The sequence below is a fragment of the Mandrillus leucophaeus genome, unplaced genomic scaffold (genome assembly GCF_000951045.1).
Source record: "Mandrillus leucophaeus isolate KB7577 unplaced genomic scaffold, Mleu.le_1.0 Scaffold1207, whole genome shotgun sequence".
Lineage (NCBI taxonomy): Eukaryota > Metazoa > Chordata > Mammalia > Primates > Cercopithecidae > Mandrillus > Mandrillus leucophaeus.
In genome coordinates, this window is record NW_012100399.1 from 658,366 (window position 1) to 672,670 (window position 14,305).

The 14,305-nt window shown below is 39.3% G+C and overlaps 1 protein-coding gene across 1 annotated transcript in view; it reads right to left on the reverse strand.

Moving 5' to 3' along the window:
* Positions 1 to 14,305, reverse strand: part of OSBPL3 (oxysterol binding protein-like 3) — a 191,911-nt gene that overhangs the window by 54,847 nt on the left and 122,759 nt on the right. The window contains exons 11-12 of the mRNA XM_011970628.1: positions 5,874 to 6,004; positions 2,467 to 2,574 (exon numbers count right to left, since the gene is read on the reverse strand). Coding sequence (XP_011826018.1) covers positions 2,467 to 2,574; positions 5,874 to 6,004 — 239 coding nt within the window. The remainder of the gene's footprint in view (positions 1 to 2,466; positions 2,575 to 5,873; positions 6,005 to 14,305) is intronic.

Here is a 14,305-nt window from a genome sequence, read left to right on the forward strand (position 1 = left end):
TCATTAGATGTGAATTTAAATCCCTGCTCTGTCTGTTACAAGCTGTGTGTCTGGAGGAAGTTATTTAACCTCTCTGAGTTTTAGTTCTGTTGTTTCTCAAATGAAACCACCACCACCCACCTCACAGAGTCATGGTTAGGACTCTGTGAGGTAATGCATTCAAGTGCATACTGATACAGCAAGCAGACAATTAAAAGAATTAAGTTCCCTTCTCTTTCAGACTTTTCTTTAAAAGTTTTGGCCTTTTTTAGTCTCTTAAATGGACATTGGATATAGTATGGTGTTACCTCCCAAAGTCACTTGCCCTTTCATTTGGAATCTAAAATAATCTGAGAACTGATAACTTGATAATATTAAATCTTCACATTCAGGAATATAAAGCAGAAATTTGGAGGTTGTGGAGTAATTTGATTTTTAAAAAGGTGGGCATTTTAGAATTCAATTAGCCAGGCCCAACACCAAAGATGGGTAATATATGCGGCTAAAGAAAAGGTAACAAAGTGAGCAAAGAAAGTGAGAGTTCTAAAAAGAGAGCACCTTGGGCTGACCCCATTGTTGGAGACTGTCATTTCCCAATAGAGTATCAGAGGTAACAGAGTTACTGAAAAAAAGTTAACTGGAGTCAAGTTTTCAGTCTGGGAGGCCATTTTCACTTACTTTCCTACTTATGTCCTGAAGGCAACAATAACTTTACCTTTGCTGGGAAAGTTAGCCTGAGTCACTCCATGATAAAAGGGATAAAAATAAGGGAAACAGAAAATTTCTGAAAGAGGAAATAGATACAGATGACAACTGCATCTAGACTCAAGAAGGCTGTTTTGGAAGGTGTACGTTTGAAGAATGTTATTGTTACCTCTCAAGGACAGTGTACAGCATTTCAGCTTTCAGGTATGTTACTTTTAAGATCAGTTTTAAAATATGCATTTTAAATATATAGTTTAAAAACATGTATTTTAAAAGACTTGTGATTTTGGTTTCCTTTCCAAAACACAAACAGTTCCAAGTAGACATGCCAAGCATAAATTCATAACAGAATAAATGAAGGTTGTATATTTAATTACCTGTTCAATAAGTAAATTGTGATAATACTATTAAAAAGGTAAATAACTGTCTGAAAACATGCACAAACTCCAGAGAATACCATAGTAAGTGGCAGCTGGTCAGTAATGGCTGATCCTGGCCATGACTGGGTCCTGCTTTTAGAAAATGTGCAGATTCAAAAGAGGGCCTGCCCAGGCCTAAAGTCAAGGCGCCGTAAGTAATGTTTAGGTGCTCAATGCTGCAGGTGACAGTTTAGGTCTGGGCTAAAATATCTGAAAAGTGACCTCTTGGGGGTAGCATTTCTATAAAGGAATGTCATACTTAACCACTAGCATGTGCCTCAGAAGTAGTAGAGCCCCATGAGCTTCTGTCAGAGAGAGGGTGAGGCTCATGAGAGCGGATGGGCCTGTTCACCATGGCACCATATGGTCTCCAAATGGGTTCGGTGCCCGGGGCCCTACAGTCCATATACTGACTGACTTCAGCCTCAACTCGCCTCACCACCCAGCACAATGGCTTCCCAAGGAGTGAAGGTGTGTGAGGGGTTTGTTTTTTTTCTGAGGACAGGAAAAGAAGGATGAAGGATTATGATTAAACATTACAAACTTCTTTTAAAAACTTATATAAACACATACCTCTTGTCTATTACCTGCCTTATATTTTTTATTTTAAGTGTACTCAGTCTAATTCATTTCTTAATAAAAATTTAGCATATCTGAAGCAGGCATATAATATTAAAAATAGCTTAAAAACAGTTTTTATTTTCATTACTCCTTCCTACTTATTTTTTGAGTAACCTACTTGTACTTTTCTGAAATTTCTCATTTTAAACATGCAAAGACTATTTTGGATAAACATCCCTAGTCTTGAGGAAAGAACTTTTTAACATACTTTTAACTGACCAAGAGACACTTTAATTGTAATGAAGTATTTTTTTCCCTCAGAGTGTACAGCCGCATTCTATAAAAGAAAAATAAAATTGCAGAAAAGGGAGACGGGAACAGCCACAGAGAAAGGGCTAGAGGGGGAGGAGGCTGGCAGGGAACCAAGATACTGCAGGTCAGAGTAATGTAGGTTTCTTCAGTAGTAACAAGAGAAAATGTTTCCCTCTCTATAGTTCCCACTCCAGTACCACTTAGTGAAAGGAGTGACATTTAGGAGCGAAACAGGGTGAAGAAATACAAAAGAAAGAAGAGTTCAGGGGTAGGGAGCAGTTTAAAAATGCAATTAGCAGCATACGCTCAAGAAAGCGTTTGAGCCCGAAACCCCAGTCCATGAGCCAGCTGCGGCCAGCACCCAGAGGAGGAGGGCAGAGAGGTGAACAGCACCCACGAGGGGAAGCAGGGAGGCCGTGCAACTGGACAGATGGTATCACAGGAGCGGGTGGCAGCTGAGGAGACATTACCAGACGAGAAACCTACCCACCTCTGCCAGATTGTCACCCGACTTGGCAACAGCGGGGGAGTCGAGGAGCAGAGACTCGGCATGGATTCTGCGTAAGCGTTCTTTAAGATCTGTGTTTTGTGCTAGGGCCTGGAACATGTTAAAATAGTGGGGCTCTGTTAATAAATGGGGATGTTTCAGAAAAGCACAGCAGTGGGCCCTGCAGGAGCAATCTCTAAGAGCTTGATGAAATTCCAGGTGATGTGGTCTGAGAGCACACTTTCTGGACTTTTTCCTTGAATGCTCTCCAAGAGGATACTGGTTCTGAGATGCCTGGGAGATGACAAACTGGAGGTTCTGGAAATGATGCTCCTTCTCTTTTCTCATTCCAGACATGGAAGGAGGGTTGGTAAGCGTGACAGAGAGGGAAGTCACAGACACTGTCAGCTTCTGTTAAGACCGGTGGTCTGGAGTCTCTTTGGTCAAATCCCTTCCTAAGGAATCCAGGCTTCTATCAGCTTTGAAGAATACGCTGTCCCCACCCCTTATGATTGGACATATTTCAATGTTACTTAATTATCATACCCATTGAATCAGATATTAGAAAGTGTGCTGGAGGCCGGGCATGGTGGCTCACACTTGCAATCCCAGCACTTTGGGAGGTGGAGGCAGGCAGATTACTTGAGGTCGGGAGTTCGAGAACAGCCTGGCCAACATGGTGAAACCCCATCTCTACCAAAACATACAAAAATTAGCTGGGCGTAGTGGCGCATGCCTGCAGTCCCAGCTACTGGGGAGGCTGAGGTGGGAGAATTGCTTGAACCTGGGAGGCTCACAGACGTTGCAGTGAGCTGAGATCACGGCCTGGGTGACAGAGTGAGACCCTGTCTCAAAAAAAAAAAAAAAAAGAAAGAAAGAAAGAAAGTGTGCTGTGTGCTGGGAAGGAGGACTTTGTGAAAGATTTTTATTCTTTTCCAATATGAGTATTGATTGTTCTATTCATTCTTCAGGACCAAGGCAATTTATTTCAAAAAAGAAATGAGTAAACCTCACTTACCTGCATAAGGGCTTAAGGACCATGGCTCTGGGAATGGGTAAATGTGAGATAAAAAGCGCATCTGAGACTACCCCAGGTCTCCTTTGTATTTCCCTAGGCAGGCCCCATTCCTTATCTCAACCTCTCAACTAGGAGGAAAGTGACTGAAAGGTAAAGGAAGCTACTTCTTTCACGTTGATACTCCTGTGCACTTCATGACCAACTGTTCTCCAATGGTCTGTCTGTGGAAGGGGATAAGTTCTCCTGACTGTCTTCCCAGACACTCACAGGATCAGCTCCATGGGTGCTTGCACACAGATTCAGCCTATGTGTCTGTGTTCCTGACTCTTTTCTAAGAAGCTCTGAGCCTTTTCCATCCACCAGGGCCTGCAGGACTGACCTGCTGAAAGCACAGAAGGATGTGGCACTGCCTAATCCTCTACCTGGATCTCCAGCAGGGATGCTGGCTTTATTTTTCAGTCCCCGCAGAACATATGGGTTATTTGAAAATCCTTGAGGACCACTTAAGAAGCACTGTACAAGAGCTAAGATCACACAACCACATGTAACAATCTCTCTGGAGTACTCACTTTATTCTGGCCAATGTGTCAGTGGTACGGAGGCTAGAATCTTAGTACAGCCTGAAAATTGTGCTATTTTATTAGTTTTTCTTTCCTTTGTAAGCCACAGGCAGAAGAAGAAAACATAGCAACACTGTACATACAGCACCGACATACTCATTCTGATAGCTCTTATATGGTTCTAAAAGTTTTATTTTCAAAAAACAAGTCTTAAACCCAATTGTGAATCCAAGCCAAAAAGGAAAGAAAGGATCATTCAGTTTTATCCGAGATTTCCAAAATCATGAATATGGGTGAGAATGAATTCCTTAGTGAGGGTGAGAACAGCCTTGGCCTGGGATACCACAGCCAAATAGGTCTCAGTGGCCAGACAGGCAGATTGACAAGATGAGGCCAGGCTTCTGTGGGAGGAAGCAGGGAGAGGAAGATCACGGGGAAAGGGGCCTTGGAAGCCCATCAGAGGTACCTTTTGTAAATACACTAAAAGCTAGCTTAATGGGAACAATAAGAAACTCAGGAAAAAAAAACCAAAAACACTTTGCTTCTGCTTCTGTCAAACCAAAATGGCACCCAGTGTATGGCTGTCTGCTACAATAAAAAGGGGGTGATTCTATCTGTGACCTTAAGACAACATTAAGACTCTTTTTATATATGGAGCAAGCCAATGTTATTTTTAATTTCTTTTGAAGATAGCATACTTGGAATGGTCCATGAGTGAATATTCCTTACATATTCTACAACAACTATACGTGCTACTGGCAAAGGATTTATCACTAACATTATATCAAAAGCATCACTTTTCTTAGCAATACGATGAATAGAAAATATGAATCAACATTTTCTAGTTCTCTCAATGCCTGTGTTGGCTTCTGGTTACAAGATCCTAAAATTCATCTCCCCTACCTGACCTGAAATAGAAAATTCAGTATTGCTTCAGATGGTGATTTCATATGTGCACACATTCTTTCTTTTTCTAAAGTAGGAATACCAAAGTACAGAAAAAGAGTAAAACCAAATCAGTATGATATTTCAAAAGTTCTCTAGCCTCCTAATAGATGTAGGGTAAAAAAAAAAATTCCAGATAACTTTATTCAAATCGAGGTAGGACATGGCACTTTAATGGAGCCTAACTATTCTGAATAATTAATTGAAACTGATGAAAAAAAAAGAGAGAATGAGTGACAGAATGGCTGAGAATCATTTGGGACCATGTCAGTGATTTTCCTGTTACTATGAAGGTATAGTGATTGCCTGACAGGCACTTTCATGTGACTCATCTCTTTGTAGCCACAGCAGGTGGGGCGGGGTGGGGAAGCTAAATGCCTTGTACTATCCAATCAAACAAAATAGCTCTCATGTCTTTCAAAGAGTAGTAAACAGGATCAGTGCTTTGCAATAGAGAAGGTAAGAGCATGATCTGGAAATTTCACTCTGCCACCTGTCATTTGGAAAGTAAGGCTAAACTTGTGGTGTCTCATGCCAATAAAATTTCCTCCAAACTGTCAGATTTTGTAAGCATTAACAGAAAAATGTCTGTAAGACATGCACACATACACACAAAAACGTACAATAAAAATGTTAGAGAAACAAAAAAATTTAGATCAGTCAGAGGAAACCAAACTTAAAGAAGGTATCACTTAATAAAATACTAGCTATTAAGAATTGGATAGGTAAGTTTTGGTGTATAAACAGATTTGATGAAAGGTTACAATATAATTCGGATAATTTGGTTTTCTCCTGGATTTTCAACACAACCATGGAAATAGAAATTACAAAACATTCATGAGCCTGGACACATCTCAGGCATTCCTGGATGCAGACATGTAACTTACAGATGACAGGGCATTCTTCAGACCAATGACCTGAGCAGATGGGGAGGAGGAGGCATCCTGCTCCATCAGCTGCTTCAGTTTCTCTCTCTCCGCTGACATGATATTAAAAGCTGACCTTAAAGTGAAGTAAACTATAGAGATATAATCATTATAAAAAGGAATAAGGAGGCATAATTAAAAACAAAATACCGTAAAAAAACTATCTCTTATAAAAGAAATAAGCAAAGTAACAGCCCTGAATATTTTGAGTGTAGCAAATGCACACTCTACCTTGACTTTTGAAAAACACATTTGCCATGTAAAACACTCTAATGTAAACTAAGGCCTCTGGATGATGATGTGTCCACGTAGGTTCATCGACCGTAAGAGATGCAGTACTCTGGTGTGGGATGCTGATGGCAGGGGCACTGTGCCTACATGGGAGCAGGGGGCTTATAAAGACTATGCACTTTTGGTTCAATTTTGCTGTGGACCTAAAATTGCTCGAAAAAAATTAAGTCTATTAAAACTAACCCCATTCACACACATCTGGCAATTCTAAGGCCCCTATCCACTATAACGTCTCATGACTTTATGACTTATCATCAGGATATTTTGACATTTGGACTTTGCTTCTGGATCCTCAATGATCTGTGTTTTGTTTTGTTTGTATCCCCAAAGACTGGAAAGGGTTAAAAACAAAGCTTATTGGTTTTTCAGGGGAAATGTTAACACTGCAGCAGAAAAATTAGCACCTTAATCAGGTGATTAAAATTAACTATTGGTGAGACTCAGGTGGACCATGTGCCTCCAGGTAAAGTACGCTGAAAAAGATACAACATCTCCTTTGGTGCATACCAGCCAGGGCTATGTAATCTGAATTTGATCATGAGGAAACATCAGACAACCCCAGAATAAGAAGTGTTTTATTTTTAAAAGTTGGCCTATACTATTCAGAAGTGTCAATTTTATGACACAGAAAGAAAGGCTGAGGAACTGTTCCCAATTAAAGGAGGCAAAAGAGGAATGACAATGAAATTGACTCAAGGGGCAACATGATACTAAAGGCATTATTGGGATAACTGACAGCATTTGAATATGGAAGGTAGAATAGATAAAATTGTTTCAATGCTGTATTTCCTGAATTTGATTACTATACTGTGGTTATATAACAGAGTATTCCTATTTTATACACTACAGTATAAAGCCATGAAGAACAACGTGGTGTATGAATCCTACTCTCAAATCGTTCCGAAAAGTGAAAGTGTGTATGTAGAGAGAGTGATAAAATAAATGTGGCAAATATTTAAAATGAAGTATTTGGGTAAAGGGTATACAGAAGTTCTCTGTATAATTCTTGCAACTTTTCTATAAGTTTGTCATTGTTTCAAAACAAGGTCTTATTGTCTACCTTCTTGCTTGTTAGCCCTTCCAGCTGCAGGAGCCAGAATACCCCAGCTCTAACCCTGGCATTCAGCTACTCTGTTCCTGAGTGAGCACTCAGGTACAAAGAGGGCTTAGCCACTATGGCCTCCAATGCCTGAACTGAAGTTTTAAAAAACAACACATACAGCAAAAAAAAAAAAAAAAAAATCACTATTCATTAGGTTTTGATCACATCATGTACAAATTACTTCCTAGGGATGAGGAAGCTGTTATCTAAATTACTGATCGTGGCTATCACATTTCAATATTATCTTTCCAATCTCCTTGATTATATTTTGTTTTAGAAGAGCAGGAAGACGGAAGAGACTCAGACACATGTCTTCTCAAATGACCTAGCACATTACTGAATTCCACAGGGCTGCATTTTTAGAGGTATTGTTATTCAAGAGTGGCCTATTTAGTAACACAGAAACTAAATAGGCATTATTGACTTACTTCATTTAATAGCAAAGAGGACAACTAAACCTCTCTATACGTTGTTGCTGAACTTGCCTGAGGTTGTGGCATTTAGTGATGGACATGAAACATCTTAACAAAGTCACAATTTGTGTACACACACACACACACACACACACACAATGGTGCTGCCTCTGCCAAGAGAAGATGGGGGTCAAATGGAACTAAAATTTTCTAACAATGCCTATGAAACACACTTAGCTCTTTGCTTTAAACAATTTAATTGAGCAAAATAATAGGCAGGACAACAGAGTGACCAAAAGCTGGGGCTCCACCATCAGCCCTGGATTCTTCCCTACTCCATCATCTATTCACTGCATGACCTTGGATGAGTAAATGATGTGCCTGAACTCCAATTTCCACATTTGTAAATGGGGATAACAATAACTTTTACTTTAAATGGTTGTCATGAGGATTGAATGAGAGAGAGAATGCAGGTAAAGCACATAACACAATACATGGTATGTAATAAATAACAAGTGTTACTGCAATAATCATAGTGATACCAATGAAGGAGACACATGAGGATGAAAGTGATGGTGACTGCAGTCTCTTGAAATGTTGGCAGCAGCTCTAGAGGACGCTTTAATCTTTTGCCAGGACAAAGCTTGTAAATAATTGCACACAGGGCAAAAATTCTAGGAATGAGGGGTTGGCCAGAATCCATGGAGTCGTAGGAGAACAGCCACAGGAGGAGCGCAGAAGCCACACAGTTATGGACTACATCCTGTGTCCTATTAGATAGGCACTATGCCCCTCCCCTGCCTGCCACACACACAGGATGCCCATGGCCATCTTAGCGGATCCCCCGGGGAGCTACCTCTCCACTGTCCTGTTTATTGCTCCAAATAAAATAAATGTGGCACTCAGCTGGCTGCCACTTTTCCAAATCAATTCCTCTGGTTTCCAGGTGACCCACAGAAAAGCAAGGCTTTCCACCAAACGAGAAGAGTCCTATATACATTTTTTAAAACTGGCAGAATATACAATATTTGGTTCAAAAGGTACAGCTGACAAGATTGCAGCAGGTGTAAGATAAGCAGAAAGAAACTCATACAGTCATTATATTTTATTGTGAGGTATAAAACGCTTCCTAAATCATCTGAAAAAAGGGTTTGGAAGACTAGATCCCCGTGTACTAAATTTCTTAAACGACTATTAAGGCCCACTCAGGACGTTAAAATAGTCATTCACAGCCACCTAACGATCCGCCACACACAGGGCAACGATCAGAGGTTGCTCATGAGAGACCCCACATTTACATTAATTAAGACACCGGATCCCAAAAGTCAGGAACACTCTCTGTGACAGGAGTGTTTTCTTACTTATTTCTAACACAAATCTAAGCTTACTAAAGACAAATAAACAGCCTTAAAAAATAGAAGAGTCAAATGAGTGCATCACATCTATGGTTACCTGACAATAAATAAAGCCACACAGAAAATCTTAGCTGCTCGGAGGTATGAAGGACCTCATAGATTATCAAAGCCACCTACCCACAACACGACCAACTCTTCACATCTCCAGCTTCCCTGCCAAATGGTCTGTTGGCTCATGCTTGTCAGAGCACTTGCTATCTCCTAAAATGGTACATTGTGCTCTGGGACTTAGAAAGTCCTTCCTGCTGCTAAGACATTTGCCTCAGTGTCTCTTCACTGTCAAACAGGAGGTATTTCCTCTTTCATCGGGTGTTCAAATATCGGAAGGCAACTGTGGCATCTATGTTTATTTATCTCTTTCCCAAATTGTCATTAGCCACTTCTCAGATACCCTTCCTGGACTACGAGAGGCAGGCACAGGTTGAGTCTTTGATTATAAGAAGTCTTGAGTTGCATCTACAGAATGGAACATCATAAGCATCGTACAAGTGACTCTTGGTGGTCACTACTTTTCTGTTTCTAAGGCTTCCAAGCTGTTCTTTTATTGAGTTAGTATGGTGAGACTATAATAGATGGAATGTTTGGATAGTGAGAGTCAATACTGAAGGACAGTTGGACTCAATTTATCTGAGCTCTACTTCTTAATATGCTCCTTCTTTAGCAGTTTCTCAGCATCACGAAAGAATAAGATCTTGGAGAAAGCAGTTATGAATGTCATGGGCACTGCTCTAGAAAGCAGTGTGGTACAGGAGAAAGAAATTCTCTAATAAGGCCAGCCAGAAGTTAAATCCTACCTCTAACACTTAGTTGCAGCTGCCATTTATATTTTGGACAAATCCTTGGTTTCTACATCTGTACATGTAGATAATGGGCACATCTGAGGAGTGCTTTAAGCAAGGAGAAAACCTACTATCACAGAGCACCTAACAAACAGTGAGACTCATTTTCCCCCCTTTTTAATTGGAAACCAAATTTTAGGTGAATTTTCTTTAAAATGTTAACATTCCTAATATATCTGGGAAACTCTGATCTTCTGTAATCTGCAGAAGTTTCAAACCTCACAGGATGCCCATGATTTTACAATACTTTTCAACCCATATTCCATCCGAATTGATTTAGATACATTAGGTAACTTTACCAAATGGTCCTACTTATGAATCTAATTGCTCAGCACATTTATGCTGAATTCTAATTTATGAACAATAAATTATTTGGCTTTTTTTGTTGAGTCATATATCTGTTTTAGCTTTTTAATCTATGCAAGAGGTATCATTGTAACACAATTGGCTTTTTATTCAATGCTTCCATAAGCTGAAAATGGTTCATAAAATGACCACTCAATAATTACTACTCAAACACAGAGAAAGAATCCAGGAAGAAAAGAATAGGTAAATACAATTGTGATTTTGTTCTATTTAGCTTTCACATTTGTGAATAATGATTTCCTTCACTTGTAGGAAAAGTGTACCTAAAACATAATTTGCTTCCCTTCCAAGTCAGAGAATACAGATATCCGCTTCCATTTGGAACATCTGACCCTAGTCCTGTCTTGTTCCTTGCTTTGCCATCCTAAATCTACTCACCAAGTTTGGTCATTTCTGTTTCTGCTAACAGAGCACTCTCTCAGAAAACTTTCTGGTAACAATAAGCAATAGTATGGACTCTATTCAGTGTAAAATAATCAAAGAAAATAACTACAGAATTTGAGAATCAAAAGAGTCAGGACAACTACTATATGACATTTAACAGGCTATCAAGGGCCAGAGAGGTTAATAAATGAAGTCGAAGTTCCACAGCTAGTCAGTAACAGAGGTAGCCTACTTAGCCAGTATATAGGGAGCTCCAAAAAAGGCTTATTATTTACATTGTTTCTTAAAGTATGTTTCTCAGAAACTTAACTCTTATACACATCTAGATGTGTATAAGAGACAGGTATAGAGGGAGCTCCAAAAAAGGCTTATTATTTACATTGTTTCTTAAAGTATGTTTCTCAGAAACTTAAATTCCAGGATGTTAATAGCTATTGGGAATAGGGGGGAAGATTCCCAAATAACATTGAAAGTCACTGAGTTAAACAAAGCCAACAGATTTTTTTTTTGTTGTTGTTGTTTGCTGCAGGACTTCTCAGGGCCTTTGTTATTTACTGTTCTTATGTAAATCCAAAAGGAGACCATAGTCAGCAGTGCTTTCCAAACATTTTTAATCATGAAGTTTTTGTTTCGTTTTTAGAAGTACTGTACGCGCAAAGCGATCCATAAAATGTATTTTGGGAAACGTAAAAACTAATATATGCAACAAAAATTACTTAAGACTTTTAGGTTTCAATACATTTCATTCTCTGCTTCTATGTGTGTGAACATCCACACAAAGACAGAAACATAAGCCAACAACTGGTTCAACAATATGCCATAAAAATCAAACTCTCAGTCTACAATATAGAATAAGGACTTCAAAACTAGGATGGGTGTATATTGATTTTCTACCATTTGATCTACAAAACCAGGAGAATTCAGATGCATTTAACAAGTTGAAGGTCACAGAGACTATGTTACATCACTGGGATTCTTGCCTTTAGTTCAGCTGCTTTGGAGTTGTAGTCAACAGAATAGTGATGCAGTTGAGAAAGTACAACAGATACTGTCAGTAACAAAACGAGGTTTACACAAGAAGAAAGGTCAAGATGCTTCCAGTCTGAATGTATGGAAGTGAGAAGCCATGCAAGGTCACAGGACTTAGCACAAACCTGAGAGCTGTCTTTATTCTCTGAGGCCCCCACATTACCATCTGTGTAAGAGACTCCCTGAACCAGGAAAAGGAAGATCTTTCCATCTCTGCAAGTGTACTGTAAAACCACAGGAATGAAACAGCTTGTTAGGCTCCCTGCGGAATTTGCTGCCTGTAAGCCCACAGGGCTCAGACGACTGTTGAATAACTGCGTTGGACCTTTCTCCAGGACAAACCTTGGCCCAGGCTAGGTATGTGGCAGCTCTGCAGCCAGTAGGTTTTCACAAAGTGGGAAAGACAGAACTGCTGGCTGGGGACCATTACAGACTCTCAACAAGGTGGAGGCCTCTGCAGGAGGACTGGATCAATGGATCCACTCAATACGGCGACCTCTGTCCCACTGAGGAGGGAGCTTCTTCAATGTAGGTGAAACTCAGGACATTTCCTTTGTGTAGGGAGGCATTATCTTCTCATTTTTTTTAAAGTTCATATTATTAAAAAGTAACAATGTTTTATAGGAATTTCCTCCCACAAAATTTAAGACGCCCTAACTGCAGCTGATCATTTTAATTCTTCAAATTCTTTGAAGAGCCTTTAAGGGTGGGCCAGGTAACTCTTGCCATTTCACAGATGGACTGTACAATAGCACAGCAAAATACTGGCAACATTCTAACGGTAATTAGGACAAGTATTCAAGGTAGCAATCTGTATAAAGGATGAAATGGTTTCCTTATAACCCACCTTATATCCAATATGTAAGGGAAGAGAGAGCTGAAATAATCAGTAATGTACGAAAGAAAAATATGAAGTAGGAAAGGAAGGCAATAGAGGGAATATCTTTTCTCTTCCCACATTACACACTGCCCTCCTACTGAAACATTTTAAATCCATTTTCTCTTTAAGAAATAATAGATGAAAATTGAAAACAAAGTTAAGCAGAAAGATAAATAAGAACTTATAACTCCAGCCTCCATCACTAAAATGTTGGTATATATCCTTCCAGACTTTTTAGTATACCTATATGTGCCCGAAATAGAATCATATCTATATATTGCTTTGTAATCTTACATTTTTACTTTACATTTTATGCTGAGGACATCTTTCTATGTCTATAAAAAATAATCCTGGCCACTCCATCTGTAAGAGCAGAGAAATACCAGGTAAGGAATACGGACTCTGGGGTCAAACAGGTGAGACTTCAAGTCTCATGTTGGCTGCTTTATAACTATGTGACCCTCAGAAAGCTGTTATTTTGTCTAAGTCTCAAGTTTCTTATTTATGCAATAGAGATCACAATGATACCTACTTCACAGGCTACAGCTAGAATTAAAATAATGCACGTAAAGTAATTAGCAAATACCTGACATGACAGTTATGTGCTCGATGTTAAGTAGCTATCATTATTAGCAGTAGTGAACATTCTATTATATTACATTTTTGAAAAAACTCAATCTTCTATTGTTTGGCATTTAGATTATTTCTATTTTTTTAACCTTTTATTTTGAAATCATTATTGACTTACAGGTACTTGCAAAAACAGTAAAGTCCCACATACCCGATACCCAGTTTTTCCCAGTAGTTACGTCTTACACATCTATGATACAATATAAAAATGTGGGAGTTGACATTAGTATAATCTACAGATTTTATTCAGATTTCACCAGATTTACATGCACTGATCCATTTATATGTGTGTGGGTATAAGTAAATGCAATTTTATCACATGTCCACATTCCTGTAACCAGCACCACAATCAGGGTATGGAACTTTTCATCACCACAAGATCCCCTGTGCTACACCTTTATAATCACACTCCCCTTTACTTCCTCCATCTCCATAATTATATCATTTCAAAATGTTTATGTAAGTGGAACCCTATGGATATGGTTTGGCTGTGTCCCCCCCGCGAATCTTATCTTGAATTGTAGCTCCCATAATTCCCACGTGTTATGGGAGGGACTCAGTGAAAGATAATTGAATCACGGGGGCGGTTTTCCCCATACTGTTCTTGTGGTAGTAAATACGTCTCATGAGATCTGATGGTTTTATAAGGGGTTTCCCTTTTCACTGAGCTTTAATTCTCCCTTGACTGCCACCATGTAAGACAAGCTTTTTGTCATCTGCCATGATTGTGAGACCTCCCCAGTCACATGGAACTGTGAGTCCATTAAACCTCTTTTTCTTTATAAATTACCCAGTCTCGGGTATGTCTTTATCAGCAGCATGAACATGGAGTAATACACCTATACTATGTAATGTTTTGAGATTGGCTATTTTCTCTCAGCATAATGTCCTTGAGATCCATCCAAGTTGCTATGTATATCAATAGTTTGTTCCTTGGTATTGCTGAGTAGTATTCGATTGTATGGATGTACCACAGTTTGTTTAACCATTCATCTGTTGAAAACCACTTGAGTTTGTTTCCAGTCTTTGGCCAATACAAATAAA